Source organism: Leptodactylus fuscus, chromosome 6 (assembly GCF_031893055.1).
Source record: "Leptodactylus fuscus isolate aLepFus1 chromosome 6, aLepFus1.hap2, whole genome shotgun sequence".
NCBI classification, from domain to species: Eukaryota; Metazoa; Chordata; class Amphibia; order Anura; family Leptodactylidae; genus Leptodactylus; species Leptodactylus fuscus.
Window position 1 is genome coordinate 173,775,254 of NC_134270.1, and position 19,951 is coordinate 173,795,204.

The following is a 19,951-nucleotide window of genomic DNA, read 5'->3' on the forward strand; positions in this document are numbered from 1 at the left end:
TGCCCAGGCCCGATGCCTGGCAGAGTGAATTCAGAGCCGGAAGACGCCGTGGGGACGCTGCGCAGGGAAGACTTCTAAAGGTAGGAGAAGAACCAGCGTTGATCGTCCGACTGTATAGCATTTGGCCAATCAATGCTGGTTCTGCATTGAATTTTTCCATTCGAATACTACTCGCTCATCTCTACTCAGCACCAAATTCTGCCACTTGAGCGTACCCTTGTAGTATCTTCAATGATGGAGAGTAACCTCCACGGCACACGATTACAGTCAGCCAGTGACTGAAAGTTACTACAAAAATCTAGAAATAGTAGAAGCAGGAGATTTTGTCAAAAAATTTTTTTTTATTAAAATACCAATGGAAGCATACGAAAAGACAAAAAAAAAAAACAATAGATGTAATAAAAAAACATTCTATACCTTCTGTACTAGGATCTATAGTAAGTGAATGTAAGCCTATCTGTATAGTATGGAAATAATATGAGGGCCGACTGAAAGGGCTGGAGGAGGAGGGAAAGATTTTCTGCCATCAGTCTTCTTCTTCTTCTTTGTTTCTATGCTCGGGTTTATTTTAAAGGAAAAAACTGACAATGGAAGGAACAATGTTTAATATAATAATAATTCTTCCTGTAAAGCTTTATCACTTATGTTGACCTCATTCATCCAAGGAGGTTAGAAGAAGAATTTCAGCAGCAGAAGACACACAATGGCCGGAGTCAGGACGACTTTATGGACACTGAGGCCACCGCTGGTGCAGATAAACTTAACACTGCTTGATAGTCCTCCAACAGTTTCGGACTTACTGCCAAGGTCACAGATGGATTTTGTTGCGCACCCCCGAATGGCTGTTGAAGACGAGATGGGTCCTGCAAAGATACACATATAACTTATCACTTAACCGATTGAGGACCGCCGGCCATAAAATCTCTGACACCGAAATCAGCAGAGAGAAAAGTCCTATGCAGTATAGTATCGACGGAAACCCGGGGACACCCAGCGGATCCCATTATAGTCTATGGGAACTGTGGGTGTCTGCAGGTAACCACTTTTTAAGAAGATGGAGAGATGACTGTTAATGTGAACCAAGCGTTAGTTCTCCACAATAGCACAATCAACCCTCCCCGAGTTCCTTCAAAAACTTCTAGAACTAAAGAAAGGTAATGGGTGGTGGATATGATTTGCATCTCTCTTTTCTTCATTCACTTTATTTTGTTCATTGACAAAAATAAACTGTTAACCCTTCTATTTCTGAAAGTATTCTTAGGGTGCATTCACACGGAGTAACGTGCTGCATGACCTGGCACGTAAATGCCGTGTGAGATTTTGAACACCGTATACGCTCCCATTGATTTCAATGGGAGCCTGGATCGTATACGCCGTGTTATTTTGCGGCTGTGATTTTGCGGCCGGCAGATGAATCATGGGAAATGTAGTTTGTCCACAGATTCATTGCATGTAAATAACAGGGATACAGGGAGATGCAAGTAAAATAAAGCCAAGCAAAGGGTGCACAAGGAAAGAGTGAGGATTTAGCACTGCCATGGATGTATTTGCAGATCCTTTTTGAAAGTTGGATAACCCCTTTAACCGGTTAAGGACCAGGCCCAAAAGTATGTTAAAGACCAGGCCTTTTTTTTCAAAACTGACATGTGTCACTTTAAATGGCAATAACTTTGAGACGGTTTAACTTACACAAGTGGTTTTGAGACTGTTTTTTTCGTAACACATTATACTTCATGTTAGTGGTAAATATTAATCAATATTTGTGTATTTATTTATTAAAAAAACTAGGAAATTTGATGGAAATTTGGAAAAAATTGCAATTTTCAAAATGTGAAATTCTCTGCTTTTCAGGCAGATAGTCATACCACCCAAATACATAAATAAATATTATCTCCCATATCTCTGCTTTATATTGGCATCATCTTTTGATTGTCTTTTAATTTATTTTGGACGTTACAAGGCTTACAAGTGTAACAGCGATTTTCTAGATTTGCAAGAAAATTCCCCAAACCAATTTTTTAGGGACCGCTTCAGTTCTGTAAGGAATTATAAAGGCCTGTATAATAGAAACCCCCATATATCACCCCATTTTCAAAACTACACCCCTCAAATTATTCAAAACAGCATTTGGGATGTTTGTTAACCCTTTAAGTTTTTCATAAGAATAAAAATAATATGGCAGTGAAATTTAGACATTTTATTTTTTTTCATTAATACATTCATTTAGACCTAAAATTAACACATTCACAAAGGGTTAAAGGAGAAAATGCATCTCACATTTTGTTATGCAATTTCTCCCGTGCACAGAAATACCCCACATGTGGGCGTAAACTGATTTTTGGGTACACAGCAGTGCATGGAAGGGAAGGAGCGACACTGGGTGTGTGAACAGCAGATTTTGCTGGAATAATTTTCAGCGCCATGCCTCATTTGCAGAGCCCCTAGAGTACCAAAACAATGGAAACCCCCCAAAAGTGACCCCATTTTAGAATCTACACCCCTCACAGAATTCATCAAGGGGTATAGTCAGCATTTTGACCCTACAGTTGTTTCACAGATTTTACTAACATTGGGATGTGTAAATGAAAAATTACTAAAATGTCACTTTATCCCCAAAGTTTTAATTTTCACAAGGGGATAAAGGACTAAAAGCCCCCCACAGTTTGTTACACAATTTCTCCTGAACACGGCAATACCCCATATGTGGCCATATTCTGCTGTATGGGAACATGGCGGGGCTCAGAATGGAAGGAGCGCTATTTTGCTTTTGGATGGCAGATTTTGCTGGAATAATTTTAGGTGCCATGTCTCATTTGCAGAGCCCCTAGAGTACCAATACAGTGGAAACCCCCTAAAAGTGACCCCATTTTGGAAACTACACCCCCCACAGAACATATTAAAGGGTAGAGTGAGCATTTTGACCCTACAGCTGTTTCACAGATTTTATTAACATTGGGGCATGAAAATGAAAAATTACTTTTTTTCCAATAAACTGTCAATTTAGCCCCAAATTTTTCATTTTCACAAGAGGATAAAGGGGAAAAAGCTCCATAAAGTTTGTTAAACAATTTCTCCTGAACACAGAAATGCCCCATATGTGGTAATAATCTGCTGTATGGGAACGTGGTGGGGCTCAGAATGGAAAGAGAGCTATTTGGCTTTTGTAGGACAGATTTTGCTGGAATATTTTTCAAGTCCCATGTCGCATTTGCAGAGCCCCTAAAGTACCAGTCCAATACAGTGGAAACCCCCTAAAAGTGACCCCATTTTGGAAACTACACCACTCATAGAATTTATCTAGGGGTATACTGAGCATTTTGGCCTCACAGCTGTTTCACAGATTTTATTAACATTGGGATGTAAAAATGAAAAATTACTTTTTTTCCCAATGAATCGTCCATTTAGCGCCATATTTTTAATTTTGCAAGTAGTTAAAGAATTAAAAGCCCCCCACAGTTTGTTACAAAATTTCTCCTGAACACGGCAATACCCCATATGTGGCCATAATCTGCTGTATGGGAACATGGTGGGGCTCAGAAAGAAAAGAGCGCTATTTGGATTTTGGAGGGCAGATGTGGCTGGAATAGTTTTCAGGTGCCATGTCGCATTTGCTGAGCCCCTAAAGTATCAATACAATGGAAACCCCCCATTGTGACCCCATTTTAGAAACTACACCTGTCAAGGAATGAATCAAGGGGTATTATCATTTTGTGCCTAAAATGCTTCCAAAAAATGAATGTCCAAAATGAAAATTTAAATTTTGAAAGAAATATGCCATTTCGGTGCCCCATACATTGCACCCACTTTGTGTTGTCAGAGACCTGCACTCCTAAAACTATTAAGGGGCCATCCCGAGGGGCAAAAAATATATATATGTGGGTGTAAACTGCTGCTTGGGCACACAGGAGGGCTCAGAAGGGAAGGAGCACTGCGCTTTTTAGCTTTTGGGGTACAGATTTAGAGGGACTTTCTGGGGGCCATGTTCCTTTTGGAGAGACCTGGAGGTAACTGTAAACCCCATTTTGTAGGGGCAAGTTTAGGGTCTCTGCAAAAGTGTCATGGCATCCAAAAACCAAACCGTCTGCGCTCCAAAAACCCAATAACCCTTCTTCCCTTCTGTGTCCGGCTGTGCCCTAATATCAGTTTATACCCACATATGACATTACGTCCGTTATCAGTGTCATACATGTGTCATACATGTGGCATAAACTGCAGTTTGGGCGCACAGCAGGGCGCAGAAGGGAAGGAGCGCAATGCGGCTTTTGGAGTACAGATTCAGATGTTTGGTATCTGGACGCCATGCCATGTTTGTAGAGCCTGTAAGGTACCAGAAAAGTGGATTCCCCAAAGGAGTGACCCCATTTTGAAAACTGCACCCCTCAAAGAATTTCTCAGGGGGTGTAGTGAGTATTAGTATCCCAGACATGACTGCACAGCGGATGGCGAAGAGGGAATGTGTAAGCGGTGCGGAGTACATTGCAGACACCAAATTCCCTACTATGTCCCAGTAGCTCCTATGATTAGGGGAGTCACTCTGGGGCTCATTTTGGGGGTCACTTCTGGTGTCTTTCCCTTGTAAACTGTAAATCTGGGGTGTCTCCTGAAGTACACTGACACAGCTTATACATTCCCTTCCTGACGCCGCCAGTTGTATTCTAATAATTTGGCGATTTTGGGTTTTTTTGTCTTCACATTGGTAGATGCTATATTTTCTTTATTCTTTTGGTGACACGGCCATATAAGGGCTTGTTGTTTGCGGGATGTGATATATTTTGTAATGACACCATTTTTGGGTGCCTACAACATACTGAATACATTTTATTAACTCTTTCTTGCTGGATTTAAAAAAAAATAAAATCCTGGCATTGAGTTGTACCCTTTAAATTTTTCGCCATGCAGTGTACAGTATAAGTAACATGTTCCCTTTATTCTGTGGGTCGGTACGGTTACGGCGATACCTCATTTATAGTATTTTTTTATGCGTAACTAATTCTGCAGAACAAAAACACATTTGGGGACATAAATCAGTGATTTTTGCATCGCCATCTTATGAGAGGCGTAACATTTTTTTTTTCGGTTGACAGTGTTGGTTGAGGGCTTATTTTTTGCGGGACAACCTGCGCTTTTTATTGGTACTGTTGTGGGGTGCATATGATTTTTTGATCACTTTTTATAGCATATTTTGTAAGGTGATATGGTGAAAAATCACTACTTCTGGCGGGTTTTTTCCGGATTTTTTTCAGATGTACACCGTATACATTAAATATTATTTCAGTTTTATTGTACAGGTTGTTACGGACGCGGCGATACCAAATATGCATTGTTTTTATTAATTTTTAGTACTTTTTTATATAGTTCATTTTGTATAGAGAAAAAGGGATTTTTGGGCTTTATAACTTTATTACTTTTTTCATACACTTTACTTTTTTTTTAACTTTTTTTTTTAACTTTTTCATGTGTCCCTTTAGGACACTTGAATCAGTTGATGCTTTCATGAAAGCATCAACTGATTTTGTATAGTAGCTTGCAGGACACGAGCAGGACATGAGCCTGCTCGTGTCCTGCAAGCAGCAGAGGAAGTGAGACACATCGCTCACTTCCTCCATCGGTCGGCAGGATCAACCAGGTATGTGGGGGCTCCGGTAGTCTGGGGTCACTGGCCAGACCCCAGACTACCTTCTACTGACATCGGCACCCCCCGATCTCGCCGCGGGGGGTGCCGATCAGCTTCAATATGCGGCGGATCCCTTTCGATCGCGCCGTGATGTTTCACGGCATGATCGAAAGGGTTAAAACGTTCAGTCGGAACTGAGTCCGACTGAATGTTGTTGAGGGGGTGGTTAGGTGTTAGTAACACCTAATACCTGCCCTCCCCCCGCCCCACCCCCTGCCTAGTGAGTCTCTGAAGACCGGCCGTAAATTTACAATCCGCCGGTCTTAGAGACCAGGACTGCTGGCCGTAAATTTACGGCCAGCGGTCCTTAACCGGTTAAAGTCTGACTTGTAGATATCAGAGGCCTCCATATCTATCAGGGCGCCGGGCACCGAACCAGAATATAAAGGTTTGGCCATCATACAGTATCATACATCCAATGTGTATGGACAGATAAAGTCAATGCTTTAATTCAATTAAAAAAAAATTCTAATTTTCTCCCGACAAATAAATTTGTCAAATTTATCAGTCACTTATCAATGTTGGACGGCCAAGGCTGAAGTAAGGCAAACAATGTATCTAATTTATTAATAAGGAGACAATACAAGACTGAGACATCAAGGAAATAAACCCGGTGCTGTGTGGGGGGGGGCCACTTAGCGCTGACTTTCCCTGAAGCGACTCAGATGTTGCGATTATAATTGTGGTAAGCATGAATACACAGCAGAAGGCGTGAGATACACAATCTACAGGATGTGCACATTTTGCAAAACAGGATGCTTCTGGTTTCTTCGATTAAGACAGCTGCAAGAATTCTATAGCAGACATAGCTTACACTAGGTTCGCACTAGCGTTCGGCAGTCCGTTCTGTGCTTTGCATGCAGAAGACGGAAACTTGTCAGACCGGGTCCAGCCGTGAGCGGTGGCGAGTGTTTTATGCTCTCCGCCGAGAAACCGTTTTTTTCCACTCACGGCCAGACATCTTTCAAACCCATTCAAATGAAAGGGTATGAAAGAGTCCTGCAGGTTTCCGTCTCCTGTCTCTGTTTTGTGCAGGAATCGGAAACCTGCAGAACGGAAACCGGGCGCAGATGGGAACGAGCCCTTATGTGCACACAATTCCTTCCAAGTACAGTGTTGGCCAAAAGTATTGCCCCCCCCCCCCCCTGCAATTCTGTCAGATAATACTCCTGTTCTTCCATAAAATGATTGCAATCACGAACTCTTTGGTAATATCTTCATTTATTTTGTTTGCAATGAAAAAACACAAAAGAGAATGAAAAAAAAATCAAATCATTGATCATTTTACACAAAACTCCAAAACTGGTGCGGACAGAAGTATTGGCGCCCTCAGCCTAATACTTGGTAGCACAACCTTTAGACACAATAACTGCGCACAACCGCTTCCGCTAACCAGCAATGAGTTTCTTACAAGGCTCTGCTGGAATCTTAGACCCTTCTTCTTTGGCTCCTGCTCGCGGTCCCCCCTGAGATGTGAAGGGGGCCTTCTCCAAACTGCCATCAAGAGATCTCTCCCCCTCCCCCACAGGTGTTCTATGGGATTCAGGGCTGGACTCATTGCTGCCACTTTACAAGTCTCCAGGGCTTTCTCTCACCACCATTTTCTAGTGCTGACCTGAAGTGTGTTTTGGGTCCTTGTCCTGCTGGAAGAGCCCTGACCTCTGAGGGAGACCCGGCTTTCTCACACTGGGCCCTACATTATGCTGCACAATGTGTTGGTCGTCTTCAGACTTCATAATGCCATGCACACGGTCAAGCAGTCCAGTGCCAGAGGCAGCAAAGCAACCCCAAACCATCAGGGACCTCCGCCATGTCTGACTGTAGGGGGCGTCTTCTTCTCTTTGAAGGCCTCTTTTTTTCCTGTAATCTCTATGTTGAGGCCTTTTCCTACTTTTGTCTCATCTGACCAGAGAACAGTCTTCCAAAATGTTTTTTGCTTTCTCCGGTAAGTTTTGGCAAACTCCAGCCGGGCTTTGGATAAAGAACCTCGACTAACATCCAAACAAGTTCAAGCTGCCCTGCAGTCCGAGGGTACAACAGTGTCATCACGTACACGGACGGATAGTACGGGGTGACACTGTTGTACCCTCGCACTGCAGGGCAGCTTGAACTTGTTTGGATGTTAGTCGAGGTTCTTTATCCACCATCCGCACAATCTTGCATTGAAATCTCTCGTCAATGTTTCTTTTGCGTCCACATCTAGGGAGGTTAGCCACAGTGCTATGGGCTTTAAACTTCTTGATGACACTGCGCACGGTAGACACTGGACCATTCAGGGCTTTGGAGATGGACTTGTAGCCTTGAGATTGCTCATGCTTGCTCACAATTTTGCTTCTCAAGTCCTGAGACAGTTCTTTGGTCTTCTTTCTTTTCTCCATGCTCAATATGGTCACACAAGGACACAGGACAGAGGTTGAGTCAACTTTAATCCATTTCAACTGGCTGCAAGTGTGATTTAGTTATTGCCACCACCTGTTAGGTGCCTCAGGTAAGTAACAGGTGCTGTTAATTACACCAATTAGAGAAGCATCACATGATTTTTCAAACAGTGCCAATACTTTTGTCCACCCCCTTTTTATGTTTGCTGTGGAATTATATCCAATTTGGCTTTTTGACAATTCTTTTTGTGGTTTTCCATTGAAGACAAATTAAATGAAGATAATAATACCAAAGAATTTGTGATTGCAATCATTTTCTGATAGAACATGAGTATTATCTGATAGAATTGCAGTGGTGCCAATATTTTTGGTCAACACTGTTTAGAGGTCATTGTTTATCAAGCTGGCCCATACATAGTTGATTATAGGATCACAATTTTCAACATAATAAAATTATTCCAACACTATTTTGGTACCTGATGTTTTTGTAGTCTGGAGAAGACACATATTCTCATCCCCTGTACATTGCATAGTATCTGATGTGTAGCACCAGTTAGAGTCAGCAGAGATGCAGGATCGGCAGACCAGTCCATTGGGATTAGAGCTTGTTGGTGATGCTAGAACCGGCCAGGAGAAAGAGGGAAACAAAAAGAGACAATTTTTCATGACACCATAATGGTCATCCTGTATGATCCCATGAAGAACATTTCATCATCCATCCTTGTCTTGGTTAATGGGGTTAGCAAATGTTAAAAAGGTTTGTCCGGGATAAAATGATACTTTAACACTAAACTAAACAACCTCCCCCACCTAAGTTCTAATGTACTTAACCAAAAATGTATTTTTACCCAGATTGCCAGGGCATGACTGCCCCAGGGCACAACTGCTGATTTTTCTGTTTCACAGTTTCTGGAAAGGGAACATCGTCAATACTGCCCACCCCCTTATACTTACCTGACTTCTTGCCCGGGTTCTTCTGGATATGAAACATAATTTCTATTCTCCTCTACTTGACGTCTGCCGGCCTCCCATACCTGTACAACAGAACCAGAGAGCCGGTGCTCCGGACCTATTGTACAGGTTCCGGCAGATGTCAACAGGAGAAGGAGTCAGCTGCATAGAAGGAAGTGATCTCCCATGCCAAGAAGATCAGGACATGAAGATGGGTAAGTATGATGGGGGTGGTGGGCGGAATTAGTTAGTAAGGAAGGGCTAGTAGTGGGAGGGCTAGTTAGGGAAACAGGGAGGAGGTGAAGGAGGGGGAGGGAGTGAGAGAGGGAACTAAGTGAAGAGCAATGCATCAACATGAACTTCGAAATTCTCATTGCCCGGCAGATTAGTTGGACAACACCCTAAATGGCATTCTGTTTTTTTCTTTTATTTGAGTTTATTATTGCTTCATGCCTATGTGCCTTCATGTTCTATAATCTGATGCCTTCGGTCAGGGACGCTCTCCTGTTAGGCTCCATTCACATTGAGTAACACTGGCGTTTTTTGTGCTAATTTTGGCACATAGCGCCGCGTAAACGCCGCGTTTGCGCCACATTTGCGCCGTACAACGCGACCGCAAAATAGCGCGGCGCAAATGCGGCGCAAACGCGGCGTTTACACGGCGCTATGTTCCAAAATAAGCACAAAAACTGCCAGCGTTACTCAGTGTGAATGGAGCCTTATGTTGATTTTTGGAAAGCAATGCATCATGGTGGTTGTAGGATAAAAGAGCAGGAATCTATCCATGTTAACAAATGCAGAAGATACCAGGAGCTCCCAGAGACACCCTGAAATCACTCAAAACACTGCTAAAGGTATTTGGGTGCGTTCATTAACCCATTAATAGCACTAACAGACCATTAAAAAAAATAAAATAAAATAAAGGTGCGGTTCACCAGTGTATTCAGGGCCATGCCCCTCCATCTTCACTATCTATTGGCTTGTTGATGGTATACTGGCCAGTTTTCCCCATTTGATATATAAGGGTCAGTGTGTGTGCTTATCCTACATCCTTTGAAGGGAGTTTATATACTTCTCACTCGCTTTGAGTTGATAGAGTACATTCCCTTAGGCATCATTCTTATCTTTAACCAGTTCGCCACTCTTATCGGAGGAATGGTAAATACCTTGTTAAGTGAGTGACTCTAAACAGTACTCTCCCTACTCCTGAGTCCGTAAGCAAGCCTAGGGCATTCGGGAAAGATGGGGACTCCATCTAATTACTAGCTCTGTATATGCTATCCCTTCTGGTTATAATCTTAGGCTGGGTTCACACTACCACCGCAGTCCGCCCCGGTGTTTCTGTCATAATCCCCGGGGAATCTAGAAAGGAGTCGGCTTGCCGGCAGTCAGCTTTAAAACCCATTGTAGGTCGTAGACATTATGTGGAATCTGAATTGTTCTGTGCTAATAGAAGTGGAGCCCTAGAATCAATGATCAATTTCCTTTCCAAGTTATAGAAGGCAGGAATGGATGACTTACATGCAGGAAGATTAGGTGTACAACCGTCAGTGTAGCAACATGAAGTGACCATCCGGATATGTCCTATTGGTATGCCCATGCTGCCCTTGAAGTTACATTCTTTTGAAGGTACGCATTGCCTGACCAAGACTTCAGTCTTTACTCCAGCTATAAATAAGCATAAAGAATTTTTTAATAGCAATCATGTGAAAAAAGACAAATAACCTTACAGCTGATGCCCCACATTATGGAAATGCACTGTTTGGGTTCCAGATTTTGCTGCAGTTTTTTAAGCCAAAAACAGGTGTGGATTGAGCAGAAGGGAGAAGTATAAGAAGTTCCTATATAGTTTCCATTCCTTTCGTGGCCACTCTTGGCTTTAGCTCAAAAAAACGAAACAAAATCTGCAACAAAAAAGCTATGTTTCTGAAAGGTGGGACCTGAGCCTTAAGGAGTTCTCCATTTTGTACACATAGGGTCCATTCTCATGGAGGAAAATGGGGAGGAATTTGGTGTGGAATTTTCAGTGATTTCAATGAGTTCTGCTTGTTTTTTTTCCACTAATAGAATTTTCCGCTAGATTTATCAAGCAATTGTGGTGTAATTTGTGCCAAACAACTGTGTATCATGCTGTATTCCCCATTTGTCAAGGGCTTTAAACATTTTTTTAGACAATCTTACGAGAAGGGATGTTGCTCATTGGAAAAGAGACATTGCTTACGTTGCGACACTGTGAGCCCAAAAAAGGGACAATCATTTTGACACCAACTAATAAGTTGTGTAAAATTAGACTATACCGGGGACTCAAACTTGGACAGGGAAATGGACTGTGTGCTGTGGGCATGAGCAGTCGGCTTTATCCTAGGCCCGAGGCCTAAAAGTTTGAAGCCAGCGCTGGAAGAAGACACAGAGAGAAGCTGTTCCAGAAGAAGATGGAGGTGGCGCTGGTGAGTTCTCCTGCAGTATTGGGGAAGCCCCCAGTGCTGTTTGAGCGCTGGGGCCCGCCCCCAGTGCTGCGAGAGAACTCATTTGCATACTGACGATTTATACCGAACGGCAGCCCGGAGAAGACATCTAAAGGTAGGAGAAGAATAGCCTTTCTTAAAGGGGTATTCCCACGTCGTATACTCACCCGTCTTCGTTGCTGTACATTTTTCTTTCTTCCGGCTTTGTTGCGTCATTGGTGGGCGGGGTTACATATGCAAAGCCAGCAGGGAGATGCCGCTGGCCCTGTGTGCACGCTCATAGACCAGTCTAGCCTTCACAATGCGAATACAGACCCGACATCCGCCTCTTTCTATTACAGTGGATGCCGAGTCTGTATTCACATTGTGAAGGCTAGATTGGTCTATCAGCACGCACGCAGGGCCAGCGGCATCTCCCCGCTGGCTTTGCATATGTGAATACAGACTCGGGGAGTGTAGACGCCGGCACAGATGCACAGATGCCGGCACAGGTGCCTGCAACATCGCTATGCTCCTGCCCTGCATGAAGCCAGCAGTGGCAGAAGCAATGCTGTTATTCTGCTCCTCTGTCCCCCCGTCCCCCCCCCCCGGCCCGGAATAGCAGCATCGCTCCTTCCGCTGCTGGCTTCATGCAGGGCAGGAGCATAGCGATGTTGCAGGCACCTGTGCCGGCGTCTAACCGTCCCCGGCATCGGCCTCTCTATTACAGCAGATGACAGATCTTTATTGGCGGCCCCTTCCCCCCAAAGGGTAAACTACCCCCCCCCCCCTCCAGGCTCGCTCCCTGCACTTAGCCCCTCCTCCCTCGCCCCTGAGAGCAGGCAGATACATCACTTGACTTATGACCAGATAAGTCACGGATGTGTCAAAAAAAAAAAAAATGAATAAAGTAAGATAGTGGGCAAACAAAGCAGTTTTGCTGAAGCAATGTATTTAGGAAAAGTCTTACATCCACATTAACAAGCAGTATAGATAGGATCCTTGTGATGGGACAACCCCTTTAAGGCTATTCCAACTACCCAGAAAAAATTGCATTTTAATGGTATAATCCCTTTAAAGAGGGCCTCTCCCCATTGTCCACCAATTCCAACTCTTTGCATCCTTTGGGTGCATTCACACGATGTATTTTGGCTCGTAATCTGGCACGTCTACGCCGCGGGAGCTTTTGCGGGCCGTATACGCTCCCATTGATTTCAATGGGAGCGTGGATCATATACGCGGCACTATTTTGCGGCAAAATAGCGCCGCGTATACGATCCACGCTCCCATTGAAATCAATGGGAGCGTGAACAGCCTGCAAAAGCTCACACGGCGTCTACGTGCCACATCACGCGGCACGTAACTCCATGTGAACTCTCCCTTTAATAGGTGCAGCTTCTCTGAAATTGGTGCAGTTCGAATTTTGTCTCTACCCCCACCATTCACCTCATCTATCTCCACTATAATGAGTAACCAGTCAGAGCTTCTGTCAATTGCTGTTACTCGAGATGAGCGAATCAAAGCTATCGAAGTGGAATTCGATTCAAATTTCAGGAAATATTCGATTTGTATGGAAAATGTTTTACTGTGGCATCTCAGGGGTTAACACCCACGATCGTAGCTCAAATCCAACCGGGAGTGTTCTAGGACATACAGCTGACACCGGCAAAGCAGGTTGCTCATATAGTTTCTGTGTGCGCCCCCTGCTTCTGCTGGAGTTTGTGGGAAGTCCTTCCCCGCAGTGCTGTACTATGAGGGCGGATGTCAAGAAAGGGTTAACACAATTCACCGCAAATTAATTCGGATCGAACTGAATGGTTACGGAAAATTTGGCGAATCGGCTGAATTTAATTTTTAAAAATATTTGCTCATCTCGAGTTGTTACATTTCATAGATTTAGGAAATGTAACAACAATTATTACATTGTAACAATAATATTAGTACATTTTCTATATTGGAAGGGAAATGTTTACAGACTGGTGACATCTGGGACCTGCGCGGTGCGATCACCTGAGACTCGGAGGCCTTTGTGTATTCTCCTCCTGCTGCTGTTTATTCTGAACTCTATTTCCATTGCTGAATTGAGATGGTGCTGAATGATTCACTTACCTGCACAAGAAGTGAATGTGTGTTTGTAACAGGTGTATGTGTGTAGGATGTATAGGTGTGCAGTGTGTATATGCATGTGTGTTTATCCGTGTAGTGAGTATATATGTATAATGTGAATATGTGTCTAATGTCTATATCTGTGTAGTATGTGTGTAATATATACATGTGTGTAGTGTGTTTATCTGTGTAATGTGTATATATGTAATATGTATATGTGTGTACTATGTACAGTATATGTGTAATGTGTATGTGTATGAAATATGTATATGTTTGTAATGTGTATCTGTGTAATATGTATCTGTGTTATGTGTATATGTGTGTACTATGTATATGTGTAATGTGTACATGTATGAAATATGTATATGTGTGTAATATGTATCTGTGTAATGTGTATATGTGTGTAATATGCATGTGTGTAATGTGTATATGTGTGTAATAGGTATAAGTGTGTAATATGTATATTTGTGTAATATGCATGTGTGTAATATGTATATGTGTGTAATATGTATCTGTGTAATGTGTATATGTGTGTAATATGCATGTGTGTAATGTGTATATGTGTGTAATATGCATGTGTGTAATGTGTATATGAATGTAATAGGAATAAGTGTGTAATATGTATCTTACTGTAATGTGTATCTCTGTAATGTGTATATGAATGTAATAGGTATAAGTGTGTAATGTGTATATGAATGTAATAGGTATAAGTGTGTAATATGTGTAAGTGTGTAATATGTATCTGTGTGTAATGTGTATCTGTGTGTAATATGTATCTGTGTGTAATGTGTATCTGTGTGTAATGTGTACATTGATGTAATAGGTATAATTGTGTAATGTGTATATGTGTAGTGTATATATAGGCATACCTCCCAACCGTCCCGATTTCCGCGGGACATTCACGATTCCGGTGACGTGTCCCGCGGTCCCAGTTGGAGGGAGGTATGTCCCGAGTTCAACTCAGATCTGCGTCCAGAAGACGCAGATATGAGTTGAACACATATGCGGCTGAAGCAAGGAGCTGACACAGCCTACTGGCTTGTAGACGCGACGTGATGACGTCACATCGCGTCTACAACTGTGTCAGAGAGAGAGAGAGAAGCACGCAGAGTACAGCGGGGGAACAAGGAGAAGGTACGTGTAATGTGGAGGTGGAACGTGAAACTGGGGGCAGATGAAGGAGAGGACGGCATGACACTGGGGGCAGAGATGTGGGGACATGAATCTGGGGGCAGAGATGTGGGGACATGAATCTGGGGGTAGAGATGGAGGGGACATGAATCTGGGGGCAGAGATGAGGAGACATGAATCTGGGGGCAGAGATGGAGAGGACATGAATCTGGGGGCAGAGATGGAGGGGACATGAATTTGGGGGCAGAGATGGAGGGGACATGAATCTGGGGGAAGAGATGGGGGGACATGAATCTGGGGGCAGAGATGGGGGACATGAATCTGGGGGCAGAGATGGGGGACATGAATCTGGGGGCAGAGATGGGGGACATGAATCTGGGGGCAGAGATGGGGAGACATGAATCTGGGGGCAGAGATGGAGAGGACATGAATCTGGGGGCAGAGATGTTGGGACATTAATCTAAGGGGCAGAGATGGAGAGGACATGAATCTGGGGGCAGAGATGGAGGGGACATGAATCTGGGGGCAGAAATGTGGAGGCATGAATCTGGGGCAGAGATGAAGGGGACATGAATCTGGGGGCAGAGATATGGGGACATTAATCTGGGGGGAAAGATGGAAGGACATGAATCTGGGGGCAGAGATGGGGGACATGAATCTGGGGGCAGAGATGGAGGGGACATGAATCTGGGGGCAGAGATGGAAGGACATGAATCTGGGGGAAGAGATGGGGGACATGAATCTGGGGGCAGAGATGGAGGGGACATGAATCTGGGGGCAGAGATGGAAGGGACATGAATCTGGGGGCAGAGATGGAGGGGACATGAATCTGGGGGCAGAGATGGAGGGACAGGAATCTGGGGGCAGAGATGGAGGGGACATGAAACTGGGGGCAGAGATGGAAGGGACATGAAACTGGGGGCAGAGATGGAGGGGGGACATAAAACTGGGGGCATATGAAGGGTGTATATGAAACTGGGGGAGAGATAGAGAGAGGACATATAATTTACGAGTGACTGTAGGAGGATTATACTGTGTGCGGGCACATGAAAAATTAATGAGAATGGGTGGAGTCAACACAAAAGTAGGCAGGGCTAAATTTGCACATTTTGTCCCTCTTTCGGTTCTTCAAAAGTTGGGAGGTATGTATATGTGTAGTGTATACATGTGTAATGTGTATATGTGTAGTGTATGTATGTGTAATGTGTATATGTGTAATGTGTATATATGTGTAGTGTATATATGTGTAGTGTATATATGTGTAATGTGTATATGTGTAATGTGTATATGTGTAATGTGTATATGTGTAGTGTATATATGTGTAGTGTATATGTGCAGTGTATATGTATAGTGTATATATGTGTAATGTGTATATGTGTAGTGTATATGTGTAGTGTATATGTATAGTGTATATATGTGTAATGTGTATATGTGTAGTGTATATGTGTAGTGTATATGTATAGTGTATATATGTGTAATGTGTATATGTGTAGTGTATATGTGTAGTGTATATGTATAGTGTATATATGTGTAATGTGTATATGTGTAGTGTATATGTATAGTGTATATATGTGTAATGTGTATATGTGTAGTGTATATGTGTAGTGTATATGTATAGTGTATATATGTGTAATGTGTATATGTGTAGTGTATATGTATAGTGTATATATGTGTAATGTGTATATGTGTAGTGTATATGTGTAGTGTATATATGTGTAATGTGTATATGTGTAATGTGTATATGTGTAGTGTATATATGTGTAGTGTATATGTGTAGTGTATATGTATAGTGTATATATGTGTAATGTGTATATGTGTAGTGTATATGTGTAGTGTATATGTATAGTGTATATATGTGTAATGTGTATATATGTGTAGTGTATATATGTGTAGTGTATATATGTGTAATGTGTATATGTGTAATGTGTATATGTGTAATGTGTATATGTGTAATGTGTATATGTGTAGTGTATATATGTGTAGTGTATATGTGTAGTGTATATGTATAGTGTATATATGTGTAATGTGTATATGTGTAGTGTATATGTGTAGTGTATATGTATAGTGTATATATGTGTAATGTGTTTGCTTTTTATCACTTGTAAATTGATTTTGACCATGTTTGACCATCAGATGTCTCAGATCAGAGTCACATCTGTGCCGGACTCTCCATTGTTCAGGTCTGCTGGGGGAGCCAAATGATGCAGAGTCGGCCTGCTAAAACAGCAGTTCCACACCTACCCCAGGACACCACACTGACTATAATGGGGGCCACTCGATGTGCACTGGGTTTTTAAATTTAAATCAGCAGAGAGAAAAATCTTCTCCAGTGATTTTTGGCTGTTTCTATGCCGCAGACTCCGGCGCAGAGGTGACCTGAACCTCACTTAGCTGGGTAAGAAAATTCTGCCTAATGTAATATTAGTTCTCAGCGATATAGAGTCATACATGGCGTTCATCACGGTTTGCTATTGCTCAGTGGCGTAACTAGGAATGGCGGGGCCCCGTGGCGAACTTTTGACATGGCCCCCCCCCCATCCCAACTGACGCCGAAGACCTCGACCGACCCCCTCCTCCGCACTCTATTATGTCCCTTACTTGCCCCTGCACACAGTATTAACCCCAATAGTGTCCCTCTGTGGACACCCATAAACAATTATTATACTCTGGGGTCTTTTCAGACCCCAGAGTATAATAATAGGAGACACGGAGAATAAAAACATTAATAAAAAAAAAACACTGTTGCTTCTTACCTGTTCCCCGGCTCCTGTGCTGTGCTGACCAGCGCTCGTGTCCTTCATTAATGACGTCGGACGTCACATGACCCGAGAAGCATGCCAGGTTCATGTGACGTCAGAGACATCAGACAACAGTAGGACGGAGGCCTGGCAGGATCGCGTAGAGGTAAGTAACAGTGTTTTATGTTCCTTTACCTCTCCCGATCCGCCGGTCATTATACTCGGGGGTCTGCAAAGACCCCCGAGTATAATGATAGCCTTTGTGGGGCCCGCAGTGTCACTTGCCGATCCCAGCCCAGCCAGGATCGGCAAGTGAATAGGGCCCGTAACTGCCTATTGAAAAAAAACCGCAGCGGTAGCGGCTGTCACCGGGCCCCCTAATGGCCCGGGCCCTGTGGCAGCTGCTACTGCTGCTACCACAGTAGTTACGCCCCTGCTATTGCTGTAGATCACACTGTTATATTTTGCAGATGAAATTTGATGTGCCCCACCCATGGGGTCAACAGCATAGCTGGGCACTACATGATGTCACCATTGAATTGTAACTTCAGCCATTTGGCACGGGCAGTAGATAATGTGCAGTAAATGTGAACACAACCCGATGTGTATAGTTCAGTGTACAATACAGAAGGGTCAATGAGGTCATTGTTCACCCCTTGAAGACATATGGGGTTTCCAAACACTGAAGCCCCATATCGTGAAAATCCCGCATTTTACATCTCCAGCAAAGTGAATGGGATTCTGGCTAATCGCATCCACATCTTGCAGAAAAAAATCTGCACCGGAAAAGCTAAGTTTTCAAAAATTTCCATGTTTTTGAAAATTGCAACGTGTCAATTATACCTACGGAAATGCTGACGGTTTCCATATAGGTATAATAAGTAGAGATGAGCGAACACTGTTCGGATCAGCCGATCCGAACAGCACGCACCCATAGAAATGAATGGAAGCACCTGTGATGCTGACTTTGCCGGCGGCCGGCCGGCGTCACAGGTGCTTCCATTCATTTCTATGGGTGCGTGCTGTTCGGATCGGCTGATCCAAACAGTGTTCATGTGTATCTCTAATAATAAGTGTAAAACTCAATGAATAGTGCAGCATTTTTTCTGGGCTTCTACATGGGACGTAATCCAAAAACATTACAAAAGACTTAACCTGATCCTATAACTCACCAGTATTGGTTTCGGTGTATGCGGATCCACATACGTACCCTGTGGGACAAGGCACACTGATGCCTGAGCATGTCGAGCTGGCAGACAAACATTCGGTACAGGAGAGAGCGTAGCCTAAGGGGAAATATCACACAGTCAGCAAACGGATCACTTATTATACCGCTGATCGCCTGATCCGCGGCATCGGAGACAGAAGGATAAATGCTCATATTACACAATGAATAGGGGAAGGTAAGACCTGTCCTAAAGGTAAGATAAAGGGTATTATTATTATTATTATTATTATTATTATTATTATTATTATTATATTATTATTATTATTATTATTATTATTATTACTATTATTATTTTAGATTATTATTATTATTTTAGATTATTATTATTATTATTATTATTATATTATTATTATTATTATTATTATTATTATTATTATTATTATTACTATTATTATTATTATTATTATTATTATTATTATTATTATTATTGTTATTATTATTAGTAGTAGTAGTAGTAGTAGTAGTAGTAGTAGTAGTAGTAGTAGTAGTAGTAGTATATTATTATTATTATCATTAATTATGAATAAATCTATAAAAAAAAGCAAACAAAAAAGAAATTGTGCGCCAAATCACTTACTTGTTGCTGTAAGAGCAGAGAGGAAAGTCAGAATTCCAAACACAGAGATCATTGTTCACCCCTTGAAGACAGGCCGTATTGTGTGACGGAAAGCTCAGCTGGGGTTTTAAGGTGATAGCTTTTTTGGGGTGGGACATGGGAGGATCTTAGGATCTTATTATTTCAGAGAAATGAAAACATGAACTTAGGAAATGAAACTTAACATAATCAGGACAGGAAACCTATTGTGGCCATAAAGAACTCAGGATATATAAAGTAAGGAAAGTATTCAGATCCCTTTAAATTTTTCACTGTTTGTTTCATTCCAGTCATTTGCTAAATTCAATAAAGTTCATGTTATTTCATATTAATGGACACTCCGCCCCATCTTGATAGAAACCCCCCATGGTTATCAGTATTCTGAGCCTTTGCTCAGTATTAAGTATTTGCCCCTTTTGAGCTCGTGCAGGGAATGAGGCAGCAAGTTTTTCCCATCTGGATTTGGGGATCCTCTGCCATTCTTCCTTGCAGATCCTCTCCAGTTCCGTCAGGTTGGATGGTGAACGTTGGTGGACGCCATTTTCAGGTCTCTCCAGAGATGCTCACTTGGGTTGAGGTCAGGGCTCTGGCTGAGCCAGTTAAGAATGGTCACAGAGTTGTTCCAAAGCCGCTTGTTGGGAGGTGAGCCTTCGGCCCAGTCTGAGGTCCAGAGCACTCTGGGAGAGGTTTTCTTCCAGGATATCTC

General features: G+C 42.7%; 1 protein-coding gene across 1 annotated transcript; it reads right to left on the bottom strand.

The window, feature by feature from the left end:
- Positions 1–362: 362 nt before the first annotated feature.
- LOC142209851 (phospholipase A2 inhibitor and Ly6/PLAUR domain-containing protein-like) lies at positions 363–19,307 on the bottom strand. The gene is made up of 5 exons (XM_075278895.1): positions 19,228–19,307; positions 18,595–18,708; positions 10,525–10,671; positions 8,529–8,669; positions 363–863 (listed from the first exon to the last, which is right to left on the bottom strand). Exons 1-5 carry the CDS (start codon positions 19,277–19,279, stop codon positions 670–672), a joined length of 648 nt encoding a protein of 215 aa, XP_075134996.1. The 5' UTR covers positions 19,280–19,307; the 3' UTR covers positions 363–669.
- Positions 19,308–19,951: the final 644 nt, after the last annotated feature.

Coding starts and splice junctions, on each gene's coding strand:
- LOC142209851 (XM_075278895.1), bottom strand. CDS start 19,279: ATGATCTCTGTGTTTGGAATTCTGACTTTCCTCTCTGCTCTTACAGCA. Junction 8,670..10,524: donor TACACCTAATCTTCCTGCAT/GTAAGTCATCCA, acceptor GGCCGGTTCTAG/CATCACCAACAAGCTCTAAT. Junction 864..8,528: donor CCAGACTACAAAAACATCAG/GTACCAAAATAG, acceptor GTATCTTTGCAG/GACCCATCTCGTCTTCAACA.